The 18,325-nt window shown below is 43.4% G+C and overlaps 1 protein-coding gene across 1 annotated transcript in view; it reads right to left on the minus strand.

Annotated features, from left to right (window-relative positions):
• Positions 1–1,713: 1,713 nt before the first annotated feature.
• LOC115049648 (protocadherin-1-like) overlaps positions 1,714–18,325 on the minus strand; it is a 157,308-nt gene continuing 140,696 nt past the window's right edge. Inside the window, exon 5 of the mRNA XM_029512026.1 lies at positions 1,714–2,848. Within this exon, the coding sequence (XP_029367886.1) occupies positions 2,394–2,848 (455 nt within the window). The 3' untranslated portion in view covers positions 1,714–2,393. The remainder of the gene's footprint in view (positions 2,849–18,325) is intronic.

The following is an 18,325-nucleotide window of genomic DNA, read 5'->3' on the forward strand; positions in this document are numbered from 1 at the left end:
TCCAAACCAGCTCGCTCTTTACTGGTGCAAATTATTGCCAATAATGTGTGGTGCCTCGGGTTGTAATTAGAGTTTCTCCGTTGCGCCGAGCGAAGTGGGCGAATCGGGGTGTTGGTGGAGTGAAAGCTCATACAAGGGTCATTAATCCTGGACTCCTGTGCAACTGCGGTGCCACAGGAAGCCTCGCCCACCTTCTTCCGTCGAAGCACAGCTAATCGGCGTCATAAATACGCCTGCTTAACGGCCTCACACTGAGGAGGTAAGAGGTGGGAACTAACGAGAGACCTCGAGGACGCAGCGGGGAAACATTCACCGGTCGCCAAAAACAACAGCCACCAACCCTCAGAGCTGCGCTGACACTCGCTTGGCCCTCAAAGATAAAGCTCCTCCCACTGTGACTGTTCCCGAAACATCTCAATCTGCTTCCCTTCGATTCTTTTCAGGCATCTTCAGCCTTGTTTTTAACGTTAACCCTGTTGATGTTCTATTCTTAATGTACTTTGGTGCCTCATGAACGAACTCCGCTTGTATTAAAATGTCTTCTGGTTTGTAGATGTCTCCGAAGGTTAATCCTGACAGATGCAGATTAGCCACGAGTCCCGATTCATGTCCCACCGAGGAGGACACCCTCATGTCTCTTCCACCAACACAGTGTTGCTCCTTCTACTTCGAGTATCACCAATCGGACAAACACTGGATTGCTATCATGTTTACCTCTCACACTTCTGCTCCCCAGAGGATGAACCCTTTATCAGCCTCCTAGCGTCACATTTAGCACAAAGACTTTTATCTTGAGTAACATGTATGGCTCAAGGAAAGGTTACATGGATCGTGATGAGCTGTGACTGAAGAATGATTTCCTTCCACTCATTTCATGACTTTCATCCAAACGCACAGATTTTCAGTTTTGAATCACATAAAATTTCTGATTTGAGATTTAGGAGCTTGAGAATGTTTTGGCATGTTTGTTTGATTCAAGAAGTCAGAAAGATTTGTTATTTATTTATGTCTTTGCTAATCGATGGATATATTCAGGGCTCAAACTGGAATATAATTTGTATTTTGTATTTTCTGAAGTGAAAACTTGTAAACTTTGTTTTTGTGTGACTTTTTAAAAGATATTTAGCAAGAATAAATTTAACTGGGATACGATTTCATGGGGAGTTTTGGTTTTATGGTATACTACTGACAACAGCATGAATAATACAATCAAGTTGTTGGTTACTCAGCTTTGGCCAGTTTACTGAAAGTTACTGAAACACCCGGAGCTCAGATTTCTGTGTGCTCCTAAAAACATTGGTGTTGGTGCCCCTGTGATGATTGTGTCCCCTCATGAACCCAAATTCAACCGTGTTGTAGAGGAGAGAAAAAAGACAAAGGTCTTGTTTTATAACTCGGCACCTTCGGTGATGCTCAAGAGTCCAGGGTCCTGCAGCGTGACAGCAAACGCGTCGTCGTTTCTCTGTACATGCGAAGGTTTTTTAAGTCCATCGTCGACCCAATGTGAAGATCCTGTAACATGAAGATCTGCAGACAGCACGACAGCCACGGATCCACAGCAGCTTCTTCTGTCACTGTTTGTAGTATTTACAGCTCTGTACACTGAAAAAGAGCTCACAGCAAGAAAATGATTTAAAAAAAAAAAAAAAAAAAAACAGAACGGAAAGATTCAGCAACAACTGTGATGATTGAAGGAAAAAGAAAACAGTCGCGTTTCTGCGAACATGTTCAGGTTGACGATGAGCTGTTCCTGATAAAAAACGAGCCCGGTTGATTTGATTGCAACTTGGCCCAAAAACTGTATTTCCTGTGAGCTGCAGAGTCGACTGAAAAAAGAAAAAATCCAAATGAAAAATAGTAATGATAAAAACATCTGGATAGATAGCATTACAGTACACTCAAGAAGGATTTACAAGAAGTTCTTTCCCTCCTCCCCCCCGAAGGTGTTTTTTCTTTCTCTGTTCCAACACAGTAACATAGCCTAAAGCAACGCACAAAAATCCAACTCAAATACGTGAGTAGCTAAATAGTTTCCCATTAAATTATCACAACAATGTGGTGTAGTTTACATTCCTTCGGCATGTTTTCTTCAATTGATTTTAATTAATTCTATTTTACATTTGATTGGTTTCTAGAGGTGGGAGGGTGGGGGGCGGCGGTGGCAGTGGGCAAGGTGGGGAGTGGAGTGGGGGGGTCTAAAGCCTTGTACAGTGGATGCAGTTATAAAAAGGAAGAAGGAGGACTTGGCGCTGCGGCACAGCAAGTAATAGGCACAGGGGGCGGCAGTGAGGAGGTGGACAGGCGGTGGCGAGCAGCAACAGGGAATGAATGGGGAGCCTGGGGGGGGTTGTTGTTTTGAGGGCCGGGGGGTATTAAGGTGGAGAGCAGCGCCCTCACAGGTAGATCTCCCTCTTGGAGGTCTGGCCAGTCGGGGTGGTGGCCGAGTGGTACTCCACCGCCTGGCTCAGTGGGATCTCCTCCAGCCCACAGTCTTTCACAGACGAGTCTCCGCCCCCGGGGTAGGCACTGCTGTAGGGGGTCGTGAATCGCATGTTGGACACTTTGGAGCTGCTGCCGCCACCACTGCCACTTATACCACCGATGCAGCCGCCGCCGCCCGTACCGCGCTCCTCCATCATCAGGGGCTTGGGGCTGCCGTTGGCCATCAGCTGCTCCTGCCCATCCATCTCCTGGTAAGGCACAAAGGTGGAGAGCTTCGGAGCGTTCTTGGACACCTTGCGGTTCGGGGAGGGCTGGCCAGGCATCCAGCAGGAGTCGGAGTGGCCAAACTCGGTGCACTCACGGGTGCAGTTACCGGTCATTGCCACGTCGGGGAGGGGCCTGAGGTCTGCAGAGAGAGAGAGAGAGAGGGAGGGAGGATAAGTCACCATGGAAACAACAACGATGGAGAAGGGTGGATATGGAGATGACTCCGGGCTGAAGGGCTCATCCTGGACTTTTAACTCTGTGTTTGGCCTTCACCTGGAGGGAAGTGTGGCCGGCATTCAGAACAAGGAGCTAAAAAAACCTGAAAGAAACACTCAAACTGGAGTAAAACTTGACTCTGTCCGTCAGTCTAGGTCATATTTCTGTTTTCTTCATTCCATCTAATGCCTCTGGCTGTAAGAGTAAGGTTGTATTGAAGTCTATGGGAGAATGTGCCTCCTCTTCCTAGTTTCCTGATGAGTTTATGGTCTCAGTCTGAAACAGAACATGATTCTTTAAATGAAGCTTCATTTAGAGGGAAATAGAGCAGGAAGGAGAGGAGGGATTTGGGGGCGGGGCCACTTGATCAGTTTCGTCTTTGACCTTGTGTTTTCTTTTACCTGTTGGATTGTCTGGCCGTCCTGAATAGTTTGTTTGTTAAAAAGGGATTAATTAGGAATTAATTTGATGAAATAAAAGGAGAAATGACGAGCCATCTTTTGGAATCACTGCAGAAAAACCAGCCACATCTTTAGACAGAACAAGCTGCTCTGCTTTTTTTCTCCTTGTATTTGGTTTTAGCTGCATGTTCGGTTGTGTTTTGGTAATTTCCCTGACAAAAGTATTGTTGTACTTAATTTGATCGCCTCTTCCCCCTTGTGTGTCTCTCTGCTGTTGGTATTTATCATGTTTATTATGTGTTACCTTTGCTGCCGGTGGTTGTGCTTTGTGATTTTTGCTTTGCAAGCGTTTCCTTTGAGATGATGAGGATTAAACTTGACAGTAAATGGAACCATATTTGACAGGAGACAGATTTCATGTTTCAGGCCCAAACGTTGGTATTACTGTGTGTTAAGATATCTGAGTAAACGTCTCTTTTTGTTCCCTTAAAGCCAACAAACACGCGAGCACCGTGTCACAGTTCAGCTGCGCTACGGCTGGCAAGAAAGGCGCTGATTAAAACTGTCATTATCCCTTTATCCACACACAAGGCTCCTTCCATTTGAAGGAAATTAATTAAAGCTTAATGTGTATTTTTAAAGTCACTAATAGGTCACTAAGTGCCAGGAACGGCGCTTAATTTGTTGCAGAAAAAATGACACCGTGTATGAAACGGCGGGTGCTGAGCATGAAACAGGATCAGCTGATTTAAGGGAGGAAAGAAAAAACGCTCAGGTTCGTTAAAACGTTAATTATGTTGCACAAACAGCCAATTAGGACAAAAAATAACAACACTAAAACCGCCTTATTCTTTACCTGCAACGACACGATGAGAGATGACAAACGCTGAGGATCTTTTTCTGCAGCGCTGTAAATATTAAGGTCACGGTTTCTAACCTCTGGGGATTTTTCCCCACTTCTGCTTTTCTCATGTTGCCTCTGTGTGATTTTAACTTGAATCCTTGGCCTTTCAAGTCGGCCGGAAAGGCAGAAACTGACAGACGGACAGAAGCTAGGCTGAGTTCGCATAAAAAAAAAAAAAATCACAGCTTAGAACGGAAAAAGGTCAAAGATGGAAGTAGAAATATCAATGCGTATGCAGAAAGTAACCTTTCTTCTGTGCGTGACATTAGATCATTCTTTGATACTGGAGGCAGGATGGGGGGCAGAAGGGGCGGGGTGGGCAGATGGGGGTACCGCTTCTCCCGGGGAATGGCGCTGATTTCCCAAAATGCCCTCTGCTTCATGCATAATTGAAATTCATTGCTCCCTTTCCTTTTTTTTTTTTGCAAAAGGAGCTACGGTCGGCTTTTCTGTCTGTTTGCAGGCTGATGTGTACGATCTAATCCTGAAGACTGCTGAGTAGCGGCTGTGCCCCCCCCCCCCCCGAATCATTCTCACGGCCGTGGATTTTCGTTTTTCAAACACTTCCCATGCAAAAAAGCGAGGTGCTTGCAAAAACGTTAAGTCATGTGAGAGCGTCTGCTGAGTGCAGAGCCTCTGAACGTGGTGTCAGCAGGAGGCTTACGGAGCCGCTCGGCTCAACGCTCCACCCGAGAAAAAAGCAGCTCAGCAGCCAAGTTAGCTGGACTGCTGCCTGTCTGACGACAAGCAGAACATCTGACCCCGAACTTAGTGTCTATAAATACCGCCGGACAGTTTCTTCGTCTCATTTCGGTGGCTTTTGTGCAAACTGGGAGCTAAAATGGTGATTTACTGCTACTTTCTCTCTGCTGGGTGCTTTCACCAGATTGTTGTCACTCCCTCCTGGATCCAATGTTGACCTTTGAATAAGATATCAAGCCTTTATTATTGTTTATCCGGGTTCCTTGACATTGCTTTTATTTTCACAACATATTTGGTTTGACTCATGTTGATTTCTAATTTCAGAAATTTGGCATTTTAAAGACAGGCTGATAATGGGAGCAGGGGGGATTCAGCATTTGGACCAGTCAGCTATCTGAACTAGATCGACAGAATCTACAATTCTCTTTGCTCACTTGTTGTGTTTAAAATAAAGGCCTGCTGTCTGTCTAGAGAAAACATTTGACTCATATCTGCGGTTGGTCTTTTTTTTTCTCAGACAAACTTGACGTGCACACTTTCCAAACCTTCAGAGTACCTGGTTAAATATATTCAGTTTATGCATTAAATCACAACAACAAATGTCAGATATTCAATTCTTCTTTTGCGTTAGATCACATTAACACATGAGGAATCTGAGTAGTCCAGCAGCACATAGTGGACTAAATAGAGGCCCTGAGGTCCAGTCCGGCATTGAGCAGGTCCATGTGACTCCCATACATTTATTTTTGTGCCGATTTTGGGTTTTTATATGAAAACAAAAGAAATGTATCCTTAAAAGACTTTATCGTTAAAAAGCTGTCATGCCGTCTTTGTGTTTCTACTCGTCTCACCTTCCTGAACTCAGCCACAGATGTTCCTGGAGGAACGTTTACCTCTTTGCCTGTTCCTGTTTGTCACTCACGAGCTCTGACACTCGTCAGAGTTGAGCGTCTTTCTCGGGGGAGCCATCTTTGAACAGGTGATGTTTACGAGTGTAAGAGGAGATAAACAGGAAGCCGTGGCGTCTGTTCAATCACACCAGTTGTAGTGTAATTGTTGCTTCTGCAAAACCTGCCTGCATCATGTTTCATCCGAAATCTAAGTCTGCAAGTCGGGTCACACAAATGTCACAAACTTATATTGAAACAGCATAAATAGAAATAAAAAATAGGATAGAAACAAAAAGATAACAGAATGAAAATCTGGAAGAATATATGTTTTATCTGAACATCTATTTGTTTTATATATATATACCAGAAGTCAGCACACTTCCTACTTTCCTGCAGATGTTTCACATTTAAAGTCCTCTTAAGGCACCTCCAGTTTTTAAGGTGGAACATCTACAGGTAAACTTCCTCAGGGAAAGGAGACACCAATGGGATTCATTAGTGAATAAAAACATCTGTGTAAAAAAAAAAGGGGGGAACGGTGAAAGTATTTTTGCACCACGACAGGAAAGAGTTCCTCTGTTGTCTGCATTAGCACCGAGTCGCTCTACGTGACGGAGCGAACAGGAAGTTAGACAACAGCAGCACGTTTGAAGAAGGATGGAAAACGATGCTCGACCATACTGTTCTTTCTGTTTGTGTAGTTACATGGCTCCAAAAAAAAAAAAAAAAAAAGTCACGCCGCTCTACACACAGCGTGACTGGAGTCGTGTTCGTCAATATTAAGGAACAAGAACTAATTGGCTTCGACTTCAGACGGAGCTAACTGGCGAGAGCGATGCGAGGAAGAGTTTGGGCGATGGGGGCGGGCCGTGGTCAGGATCTCAGACCAATTATCGTGTGTTAATAAGGCCTTTCCTCCGGTGGTGGACCTGGGAGTCGTGTCAGCGCTGCCGTCATCATCATCATCATCGAATTTGTAACGAAGGCCTCTCAGAAGCTGCTGACTCTGCTCTCAAAATTAACTGAAGCATAAACATCACATTAAAATTTGAATGCGTTTGCTCAACGTTTCCTCGTCACTGAAGGCCCAAAGACGACGGCGTCAGTTCTCACAGCTTCCGTCTGTGACACCGTCAACAAGAGCTGGCCGGGTGCTGAAAATATTCACGGCTGTCACATACTGAGCTGTCTGTCATTGCTCTGGTGTCATCGGTGGCTGAAGGACCCGACTCGACTTTCATCCTTTTTTCACTTTTCTCCAGCTCTGTTTTGCTTCACTGTTGTCGAGGTTGATTTCAGCGTCGCCAACGCTGTGGCCACAGAGCTGGCGCCAACATCTCCAGATGTTCTTATTTGGTTGAACCAAGTTTGCAACATGAGGCTCAGTACAATGTGAGGAGGGATTTAGCCAGATCAAAGTCCAACGTTTTGACATAAATATATCGACATAATCGAAGCGAACGCGGCCGTCTGGACCTTTTACACCGCACCCTGTTCCACCTGTGCCCTTCTTTAGCTGACGTCCCTGCCCTTATTGAATTATAACTTACTGAACAATATCACCGAGGTCTGAAGCTTCACTGATGTGTCTCACTCGGCCGCTACTTTGAATAAAAATAAATGTCTGACCATCACCTCAGCCTGACTCAGAGTTTCAGTGAATACGAATCCTCCTCGTCCTCTGACAGTGTTGTCATGTCGTCTTCCTTGACTACACATGGGGGAAACATCACATCTTCAGCTTGTCATAAACTAAGTCATCTTTTATCTGAGGGTTACTGAATTCTGACCTGTTTTTCTGAAACCTCTTTTAGGAGAAAAAAGGAACAAATATCAGAAGAAATCAATCCTGTCCAGAGAATAACTGAGCTTCATTTCATCGCAGTCACAGTTCGAGGTGATACCGGCTTCATCTCTAATGAAGTTTGTTCAGGATCATTATTATTTCAAACAAGTAAAGTGCAGCAACACAGGAAAAGTCTAGCATACATTTTCAAAATAAAAGCAATGTTTAAAAAAAGTGTTTCCATTTGAGGAGATTTTGCAAATAAACCTCTTCAAATAAATTATTCGAAACTCTCGTCTTCCAAAACTGTTTTTGACTTCAGATGCTCACAAAAAGTTCCATTACCAGGTTTTTATTTGGATATTTAGATTTTTTAAGGGTGATGGGAACCTTCAGACTGCCTCCAAGTTCTGGGGCTGTAAAGTGAAGCATTAAGGCTCGCTGCCTTCAAGGTCTTTACGTTATTAATGTTGTTCCTCCGTGGCAGCAGCCACATTGTGGCTCCAGATTTCTCATCGGTACTTAAGTGAAGTTTGAAAAGTTCAGGTTTAACCCCCGGAGGAGGAAGCACTATCTGTCCTCCCCTCTCCGTCCTGCACCCTTTCGTGGCTTGGCGGCCACAGCTGTCGGAGGGCTGAACCGTTGGATTCAAGGGTCCCTCTATTAGTCAAGGCTGTTTAAAATGGACGATCCCTCCAGAGTTTTTTTCTCCCCTGTAGCCGTTATCTGCACTCATGAGATCCAGTTAACCCCGGGGACCCCCGTACGCCCCGTCGGCCTCTCTCTTTGCATAATACACTGTGCTACCTTGGTCACCATTTTCCGGTCAAACTAATTAGATTTCAGAGTCCTCACTTGGGAAGATGTCAGTGGTATGAAATGGAAATAATTTCCAGGTGACTATCTGACATTTTACGCTGTCGACTGTAGCGAAGAGCCCAGGCGGATTGGCTCTTTCTACTCCCCCCCCCCTCCTCTCGTCCATCTTCCTCTTCTTTTCCACTCTATCACTTCAGTTGCAGAGAGATATGCTAAATCCTCGTGCTTCCCCTTCTCTCTGCTCAGTCCTGGGTGATAAATGGAAGCAAACGTACACAAAAGAGAGCTTCTCTTTTTTTCTGCCTCGTCTTGAAGTGTTAATGTGTTTAATTACTTTGAAGCCTGTGTGTGTGTGTGTGTGTGTGTGTGTGTTGCAGTCGAGACTGCAGCAGGAAAAACCTTCAATTAATGCCTTTCTCTGCCGATGACAATGGCTCCAATTTATCTTATGGGAACAATAGAGGAAGTGAGAGGAGGTTTTCAGCTGCTCCAAATGCTCAAAGACGTACAGGAGAAAGCGAACAACTTGCTGCCGCAATCAGCGGTGATGCCAGAAGCCCCCACACACACACACACACACACACACACACACACACACAAGGAGACCTTCCTTTCCACCCATTCTCAGGAGACTATAACGGCAATGCAGCGACATCATACATTTATGGTCATTAAGTCAGACTTCATTCACTTCCTGCCCAGACTACGTGCTGGAATCCAACCACCAGAGACCCCCTGAGGATGAGCAGGATCAGGACTGAAATGTGACCTGAGAGGTCAGCATGTGTCACCCTTACTTCAATAGTCCACTCACACTTATACTTATCATATGTATCTTTGTATATTGATAGACCTAAGTTTCACAAATACACACAATTTTTACTCTTCAAAAATGTATATTATAATATTCTATATTCTAAACTCTGATCTAAATAGGAGACATTCACAAAATAATACACTATTTCAATATTTACGCCGTCGAATGCCTGACAATATGATGACGATGGACTGATCATAATGTGAGTGTGACTGACTAATATTAGTTACTGATACAGAAAAACAAGGATTTTATTTAATTCCCTCTGGAGATACGATTGATTACAGCATGCTGCGCGCTGTGTATGTTGTGTGTCAGTACAGTTTAGAGAGAATCCTAAAAGAGCTGATTGGTTTCTGGATATCGGTGGCTCGTCTCTTCCACAGACTACGATATGATGATGTGAGACACATACATATGTTCATGCTTCTTTTTATTTTGACTGTGCGTTTGTGTGACTTAAAGCCAGGCAGTGTTACAAAGACATGGAGAGATGTAACCCTCCATCTTCATTCACGGTCACACACAGCCTCAGAAAAGCTCTCAGTTCAGGTAAAGCTTGTCTCCACACACACACGTTCCTGCCTGTGTACTTTCCATCAGCAGCTCAGTGTGATCCTTGGTTCACACCAACGCCAACCAACCAACCTCATTGGTTCGTGTCCAGATCTGGAGGTAGAATTTCATAGTAAACAGAACAAAAACACCCCAACGTGGCTCATGTTCGGATGGAGGGATGGGTCTGTAATTTCTCCACATGTGTGCATATTAAAGTTAATTTGGGCCATTTTTGTTGATAGTGCGGTACGGACTGAAAGTGGTTGGGAGTGATATGCAGGAAAGTCCAGGATTGGTGCCAGAGCTCAGGGCTGACGGGGTCGCCCTGTGAATAAATATCTTTCTTATCTTTAGCAGCTGGTCGTGGAGACTTTGACATTTTGGAGCCGCTGTCTGTCAGGAATGAATCAGATTCTGGGTATAAACGGGGATGGAGAGATATATTTTCAATCCATTATAGTTTATCTTTATCCTCCCTGTTCAACAAACAAATAAAAACAAAGCTGAACCTTTTACAAAAGCCATTTTACTTTCCTTCATTTCCTTCTTTGTGTCCTTCTCTCCGTCAGTCCACCCTCTCTCTCTCTTTCTGTGGTTTTCTATCTCTCTCGCTCTGACCCTCGTGTCGGGCTGTGTGTGAAAACCTTGCTGGCTCTAATTAAACTTTGGGCAGATTAGAACTTTGCCTTGTCAGTCTTTATTCATGCTTAAACAAGTTATTACTTTTTGAGAAATTAAATTAGCCGGCAATTAATTAATCGACGCAGAGCTCAGGAAAGAGGACGAAGGGGAGGAGGGACCAAAGGAAAGAGGGGAAGGTGGAGGGGGTGGGGGAGAAGTCGGGTTTGGCAGAAAATGAAGGAAAAGGAAATGCATTTATCTCAAAGAGAAGAGGATTTTAGATATTTAAATGTCATTCGTTCTTTCACTAATTAGCAGGAGAGGGCGACGGAGATGAAGATCATTTGGTTTTTTCTGCTTCATTTCTTTCAAACATCAACATTTGATGCTCTCAGATGCCAAACTACCCTCCAACCCTCTCTCCCCCCCCCCCCCCCCCCCCCCCCCCCCCCCCCCCAACTCCACGAAATTATTAGCTCGACACCCTCCGCTCCTCGTACACAACCGCCCCCCCCCCAGAGAAAAACAAACAAAATAAATAAATAAGACCCTCCTCTTTGTTTCTTCCTGTTCAGGAGGGATACGTATTGTATCGCCAGCTTCTTTCCACCCCATTTACTTCCTGTTCGGACATTAAAACTGCCGACTGCCAAGCGCTTTTCGCTTTCCTTCGCCCGACTCTAAAATCCTTTTGAATTTTCCTTTCTGCTTTCATTTTCTTCAGTTTGTAAACAGACAGCAATTTCAAACTCTTACATGTCACATCCAATCAGACATTTAATTTTGTATCTTAATCCGTCGTTCACCACGTCAGGCTTTCTGTTTCCTCTCTGCTCTCTTGCCAGCTCAGACTCAGACACTCTGTTCTTCCTTCATCCTTTCCCATTTTCCTTTTTCCTCCTTTCACTGCGTTCTCTCTTCTTCCTTTTCCCTCTTTGTCTTTCCCATGATGTCATTCTCACTTCCTTTCTCCTGACTTCCTGTTCCTTCTTCCTTCCCTTTTGCTTCCCGCTTTCTCACCTGCGCTGAACTCACACCCTTCCTGCTGTTCGACCTCTTCTGGTCGATTCGGGTCTAATTTATGCTCATCTCCGACAACATCTCCTGCAGGCTGATCGATGAGCAGCTGCAGCGTCTGCACAGGCTTCCAGTGCGTCAATATGGCCGCCACCGCCACCTGGTGATCATGTTTCACCCCTCTGCAGGACGCGGGCAGAGGCCTCAAAGAGTGTGCACCAATTTCAATAATGTTTTGTAATTCTACGTTTAAAACATTAAACGTGAGCTGTGTCATAAGACAAAAAAAGAGAAGGCTGAACGCATCATTTATTGTCGGCCAGCTTCTCCGCCGAGGTTCAAGGCCAGCTGCAGTTTTCCAGCACATGAAAATATTCCGGACACGCTGGGCCTGATTTTATACACATTTCCCCTCCGTCGATCTTACATATTTAATATCTTTGGAAAGTTCAGGCTGCGCATTAGAATTTAAAATCAAGGCTCAGAAGTTTGAACGGTGGGTGTCACTGTCGTCAGTGATTCATCCGAGAGCCCGGTGTGATGCAACGCCGCGCTGCCCCCGGCGTTACTGTTGTATTGTCAGTCACCTTTTATATCAATAGTTGCTGGTTTTATATCGGCGTGCTATGTGCGATGTTTGTAATAATGCAAAGTGCACGAGGGAGTTAGAACCATGTCAGAAAAACACACACACACAAAAAAAAAAAAAACTTTTTCATCACCTCTACATCGCTGACAACACAACATAGTGTTTCCAGGGGACACAAAAAAGGGACACAACCGCCGGGGCGCACTTTATGACTCTTCCATGTGTTCAACAGTCACAACATAGAATGACAAGTGAGTTCTCGGTGGGTTCATCCCTTTTTAGTTTCCCATGGAAACACTGCTGTTGTGTTGTTTGTATTAGCAGCATGTTTGTTTTTTTTTGTGTGTCATTTCTTTCTTTCCTTCTTCCTGAATGCCAGTTAAGACTCTCAAGTCTTTCTTTAAAACGTTTCTGTGGTGTGGTCTTGATGGACTAATGAAAATGTTCTGACTGAACTCCTGGAGATCAGACCACAGCCGCGGCCTGAGAGCGGGATGGAAGAACCAGATTGTATTTGGAGCGTTTTGTATTTTAGATCAGCGGCGAAAAATGAACCAAAGTTTCTGTAACAGAAATCGCCTGAAGCTACATGAAGTACAATGACACAGCAGCTACTCCTGACCATAAATATTTGACCGCTGCAGTCCAGTTTGTGTGTGTGTGTGTGTCTATAGAAGAGAGAGGCCATTAAAGATGCAGGGGAACATGGTTTGTGTTTGCTTTGAATGCACAAACTGACCTGAATACACAAACTCTGGCTGGGATCAGAGCTGGCAGCCTCAGCACATCTGCATCTGTTTAAAGGGAAGTTCACGCTTTCATTTTCACTTTTGTTTTTTTTTTTATAAACTAGGTCTCAGTCTAATAAGTCATCTCATGCAGGGACTGCTCGTATTGTAAACCGGGACAAAACAAAGGCTTCACAATTTATCTCTGATCGGTTATGCTCCTTCTTCTTTCTTTTGTCTTGTTTACAGACATAAATCAACGACCTTCTTGCCACCGGATTTCATTTCTCAGTCAGCTTAATGTTTATGTATATGAGCTCCTGGTGCCACATTTAACAGGCTCCTGAAGGTTTGACAGTCCTCAGTCGTTAGATTTTCTCCAATCAGAACGATTTCATAGGGGACCAAGTTTTGGAAATGGCTGTCTGGATCAACTTTGAAGGAAGTTTTCTTCTTGAGCAGGAGTTTTATGAAATGTTATTCATAGAGAACAGAGGGCTGTTGTCTCTGATGGACTGATGACCTGTCCAGAGTGGACCTGTCCTCGTCCTCGTCCTCGTCCTCATTTAGCTCGGATTGGCACCAACAACCCCCAAAAACTTCTGACTGGCTTCTTCTCCACTGTAGCCAAGGCTCATGGGTAATATGGCACACAGAGTCAAACCCCTAATGGCTGAAGATTCGCTCAGCAGATTTCTGTTTTCATGTTGCATGATAAAAATCAGTTTGTCTAAATTCTCATTGGATCGCTGGGTCAAATCACCAGAAGTATGTTGATTTGTATGAAAATCTGAGCTCTCCCTGAAATGAAAAACACAGAAATCCTGGACTCAGCTCTGCTTCTTCCAGGATTTCTGTTTATTCTTGATTTCCCTGCAATCTCCCGGTATGATTCTAAATGTTAAGTCATTCATATGTTATTCTATTTGCACCAAACTTTTGCGTTTGAGCGCTTTAACCCATCTGTGTCATTGTGATTATTATGTTTGGGACGAACATACGACCGCACTAAAGACTTTGAGTTGCAGCGACTTGTAGTCTGCTGTGAAGGCTGTAAAACGTGATTATATCTGATAGGAATGATCGACCATAATAAGCCCCAGATTGTTTCAAACTTCCACTTTAATGTTCCTGCTGAGACGGAGCGACGTGACTTTCTGTCAGACTGGACTTACAGACCTGTCAGCATTGTTTTCCACGCATCAAACAGCTGCTAATGTTGCAGGTTTAAAGTCTTCCTGTTTACGCCTCGTCTCTTGAAGTTAACTCACACGCTCGAGCTTCAAAAAGGAAGCTGAGACAGTCAACCAAACTCGGTGACCCTCCCCAACAATGAAGCAGCTGCATTCCTCCCGACCGTAAATAACATCAACCTGAAAAAATAAATAAAATAAAATAAAATCAAAAATCTGAGATCAGATCTGAGAAAGGACCAAATTAGCGTCGAGGTGAAATGAGTCTGTACAGTGAGAGAAATGCCAACGAGTCAATTATTAATAGTCCAGAGGAAAAAAAGAACACACACACACACATGTACACACAATCCCACTCGTACTTACACCCCTGTGGAATCGGCCTACTATGAAGGAAAAATTCAATTATCCTACAAAAGTGAATAAATTTGCAGCATCGCAGCCCGCGGCTGCAGCTCCTGCTGCCATTTCCCATGATGCATTTGGGGATCAAGTGGAGGGTGGAGGGCCATATGAAGAGCCGGGGGGGGGCAGTGGAAAAGAACAGTCCTTTACATTAATCAGGGTGCGTGTGTGTGTGTGTGTGTGTGTAAGTAACTCTTGGCACAAAAAAGTAGAAACGAGCACTTTGGTATGATGAGCTGCTGATGTTCCAGTTAAAGCATCCAACTGTCTCAGTGACTGTTTAATAAAAAGTGGAAATGGGACACTTAACACAGCAGAAACACACAAAAGCAAAGTGAATTAAAGTAAAGTGAGCTTAATAGAGATGAGTTAAAGTCAGCAAACCAAAATAAATCAATCCAAAATTGAAACAAATTGATAAAATGCCGTTGAGTCAGAATGAGCCATTTTACAATCAGCAAAATGTGAAATGTTTTCTCTAAATGATTCTCTGAAATAAATGTGCCTTCTCCAGGATTTACTACTTGTGCTACACGCTTCAGAAGAACATATTTGTCGAGGAATTGATTGAACATAAAGTAGATGATAATATTTGATGAAATCAGACAGACCAGTGTTTGAAGACAATATAACAGTATTCAGTGTGGAAAAGCTGCCGCTGAATGGAGATATAACTGCTCTCGAATATCGATTGAAATATTCTACAGATATCATAGTAGCAACAAAAGATAGTTCACTTCAATTCAGTTTCATTTGAATAGCAGCAAACTGCATGTAATATCTGAAGGCTCTTTACTGGAGAAGGTCAGAACCTTAAAATACTTTTTAGAAAGATGAATGTAAGAAATGAAACCGCTGCGTGTTCTAGCTGTTGAACAGGATGAATGCCATCACAGGAATATGAGCTGGACCTGCTACAGGAGTTATTCCCAACCTGCTCCGGCTCACGTCCCAGCTGGAACACTGAAAAATGTTGCAACAATGAGGAGGTCAAAAAGACAAGGATTCATTTCTTTTGTTGGCTGATCAGATGGTTGTAGAGATCCGACCCGTCTTATTCCATGTAACCAGTGGAGTTGTTATAACGAAGGTGGTGCAAGAAATGAGAAAAGGAAGATCCATCTGTTGAGGCCGAAGTTAATGTTAGCAACCAACAAACACACAGCAAAATAAGCAGAATATCAATTATCAAGTCGAGTCTGTCGCCGGCCTTACACAGATCAGATCTGCCTGAAACGTCACATTTATTCACCACGAGTGTTTTTAGCGTTTTCTCCCCGTCAGGTACAGACTCCGGTGTGAGCTGTTAACTCTGCCCATCAGTTATCCGACTGGATGTTTCTGTTTGTCAGCAGCAGGTTTTCATGTTCCCTCACTGATCATTTCCATCTTTTCGTGACTCGATCGCAGGCCTCATCGTGACAACTGTCAGCGGTTCCGCTTCCCGTTTCTGATCTGACAGTAACGGTCTATCCTGAGGCTGACTGACACGTTCTCATACTCTGTCTCTCTCGGCTGAGCGACGCCACAGACAGATTGATGCTGACACGTATGACCAGTCGCAGAAAACAACATGTGACAGGTATGGTGAGGAGCGGTGGCGGTGACAAGCTGCGCGGATGGCATTTTGTTTAGTTCAGGTGGATCAACTTCGCCTGATCTCATGGGAAGTCTATTCTTATTCACGCTAGAATTGTTTTGCGTGCAAAAGCTTGAGGAGAAAATGGACTCATTAAGTTTCATCACATGTTGTTTAATCTCATTTCGATTCTTCAAGCACCTTAAAATTTTAAAAACTCAATTTATCCGTGTTCTTGTTTTACTTTTTGGCATATATTACTCAAACCATGAGAAGGAAATTAGTAAAGTGGAGCACAGACCGCCTCCGTTTCCTGATGGAAACGCTTGAGCAAAATGAGGAACATAATAAATTATAACTACCCTCCTTTTTTATGTTTACTCATAAATTCAGACGACACCAGAGATTTACATCGGGATCCGTCCTTATTCCTTATTTCAACAGTCGTCCTCCCTCCTGCTCATCACATGCAAAGAAACCGGCTCTACTGCCTCAAAGCGCCTTAAAAAGGGACCGAAAGTGTGCAAAGATAATTTACTGAGGAAGGAAAAAAAAAAAAAAAGCACAAGGAAGGCTGATGATAAACTTCCCCATCAGACTGTGTGTCATTCTCTACTGTGAGATGAAGTTTGGAGGTTTTTTATTTTTATGTGTGAAGGAAATAAAGTGTGACAGACATTTTTCTGCCTCCTCCTTCTCCCTTGCTGGAAATCTGAAAGCAACAGAAGTGGAGTCCGTCGTCATGCATTGAAAATGGAGCTCAGCAATGCTGCTCTCTGGAGGAACTGCTCCACCAGCTAAACTTCATGCAGAAAAACTGGTTCAGCACAACTACGACTGGCTGGGGAAAGGATCCGCTGTGTTGCATAATGCAGAGGAAAGATGGGAAGTAAAGTTTATGGGTTGTACATCCTGTCTTTTTAGAACAGATGTAAATCAGAAAAAAACGAAAGACCTCAGATAAACGTAAAAGCAATATAGACACAGAAGTTGAGCTACTTTTTCTTTTCTTTTTTTTTTTTGTAACTAAATATTCAGTGACTTCAAACCTGAAAAATGTAACTTCTGTAACTGCAGACTTTCTATGAGACCAGGTCCTGGTTAAAAAAGAGGAAATCAGGTTGTCCGGACACAAGTGTCAGATGGGGAAATCTTGAGAACCTCTCAAAATTCTGCGATCTCATTGTCAGATGGACAAAATGAAAACTTAAGTCTGATGCTCAGCATTTCTAAAGATAAGTGTTGGAAATTGTCTGTATCACAGCTTGAGATGGCACAGAAAGCACAGGTCAAAGTTCAAGTAGAGGTCTCCACGCATCAACCCACCATAACGTCTGCCATCGGTTTGTCCACTGTCGCTGTGAAGCAAACAATCAAGAACCGTGATCTTTGAAACCAGGAGAAGCTATTAGTACATCCGTGCTACAGTCTGTCAATCACACAATAGCCACACCCCCTTAATCCATCTTTTGATACAGCCTATTTTTTTCAAAAATGGACAATCATTTCAAAAATTACGATGTATTGAAGATAACTATTTCTACATTGACTTCAATATAATCTGACTTCAACAACCAGTGGTGTTGCCCCCTACGTCCTCATGGGAATCAAACTCTTGTGAGTCATGTTCCGTATTGTTGCTGTATAAACGACGGTTTGAAATAAACTGTAAAGGTGGATGTTAAAGGTCGTACCGCCTTTAACGGACAGATGAGTCAAATATATAGAGAGACATTTAGAGACGTGACATGAGAGAAACTGTGCAAACAGAAGAGGACCAGAGACTGAACTCTGTGGCACACCATGAAATAGAAGAGCAGAAAACGCTGCAGGGTGAGCAGACAGCGGCTCACAGTCCAAACAATGAGTTGGAAAGACTCAGAATCACAATTTTAACAAAATAATGATTAATAATAAAATAAATAGCAACATAAAGTGAAAGCTCTTTGACAGAAGCTAAAACTTAAATCCAAAAGCACACCTTCAGTTTCCTGTTTCCACCTCAGTGTTAAAGAGTGTGTGACTGGTTCAACCTTGACACCTGAAGAATAAAATAATAATATATTTTTTAAGTTATTTTTTTCCAATTGAAGCCAACAATCTGACACTTGGCTCCTGTCTCACTTCTCTCTTTGATGCAGTACTTCATTAAAACAGAAAATAAACCAGAAAGAAGCAAAAAAAAGTGTTTCAATTTGAACTGCAGATCGCTGCAGAGTTGAACATTCAAAGGAACATAAAACAAAAAATGGCAACCAGGCCCCATCTCCTTAATCCTCCCATCTCTTTATCTTCTCCTTTATGTGCTTCTTCTTTTATCTGGTTCTTTCCTTTTTTCAACTTCTTTTTCTCGTTTTCATTTTTCATCCTCCTGCTTCGTGCTCACTTCTT

Source organism: Echeneis naucrates, chromosome 10 (genome assembly GCF_900963305.1).
Source record: "Echeneis naucrates chromosome 10, fEcheNa1.1, whole genome shotgun sequence".
Classification (NCBI taxonomy): Eukaryota; Metazoa; Chordata; class Actinopteri; order Carangiformes; family Echeneidae; genus Echeneis; species Echeneis naucrates.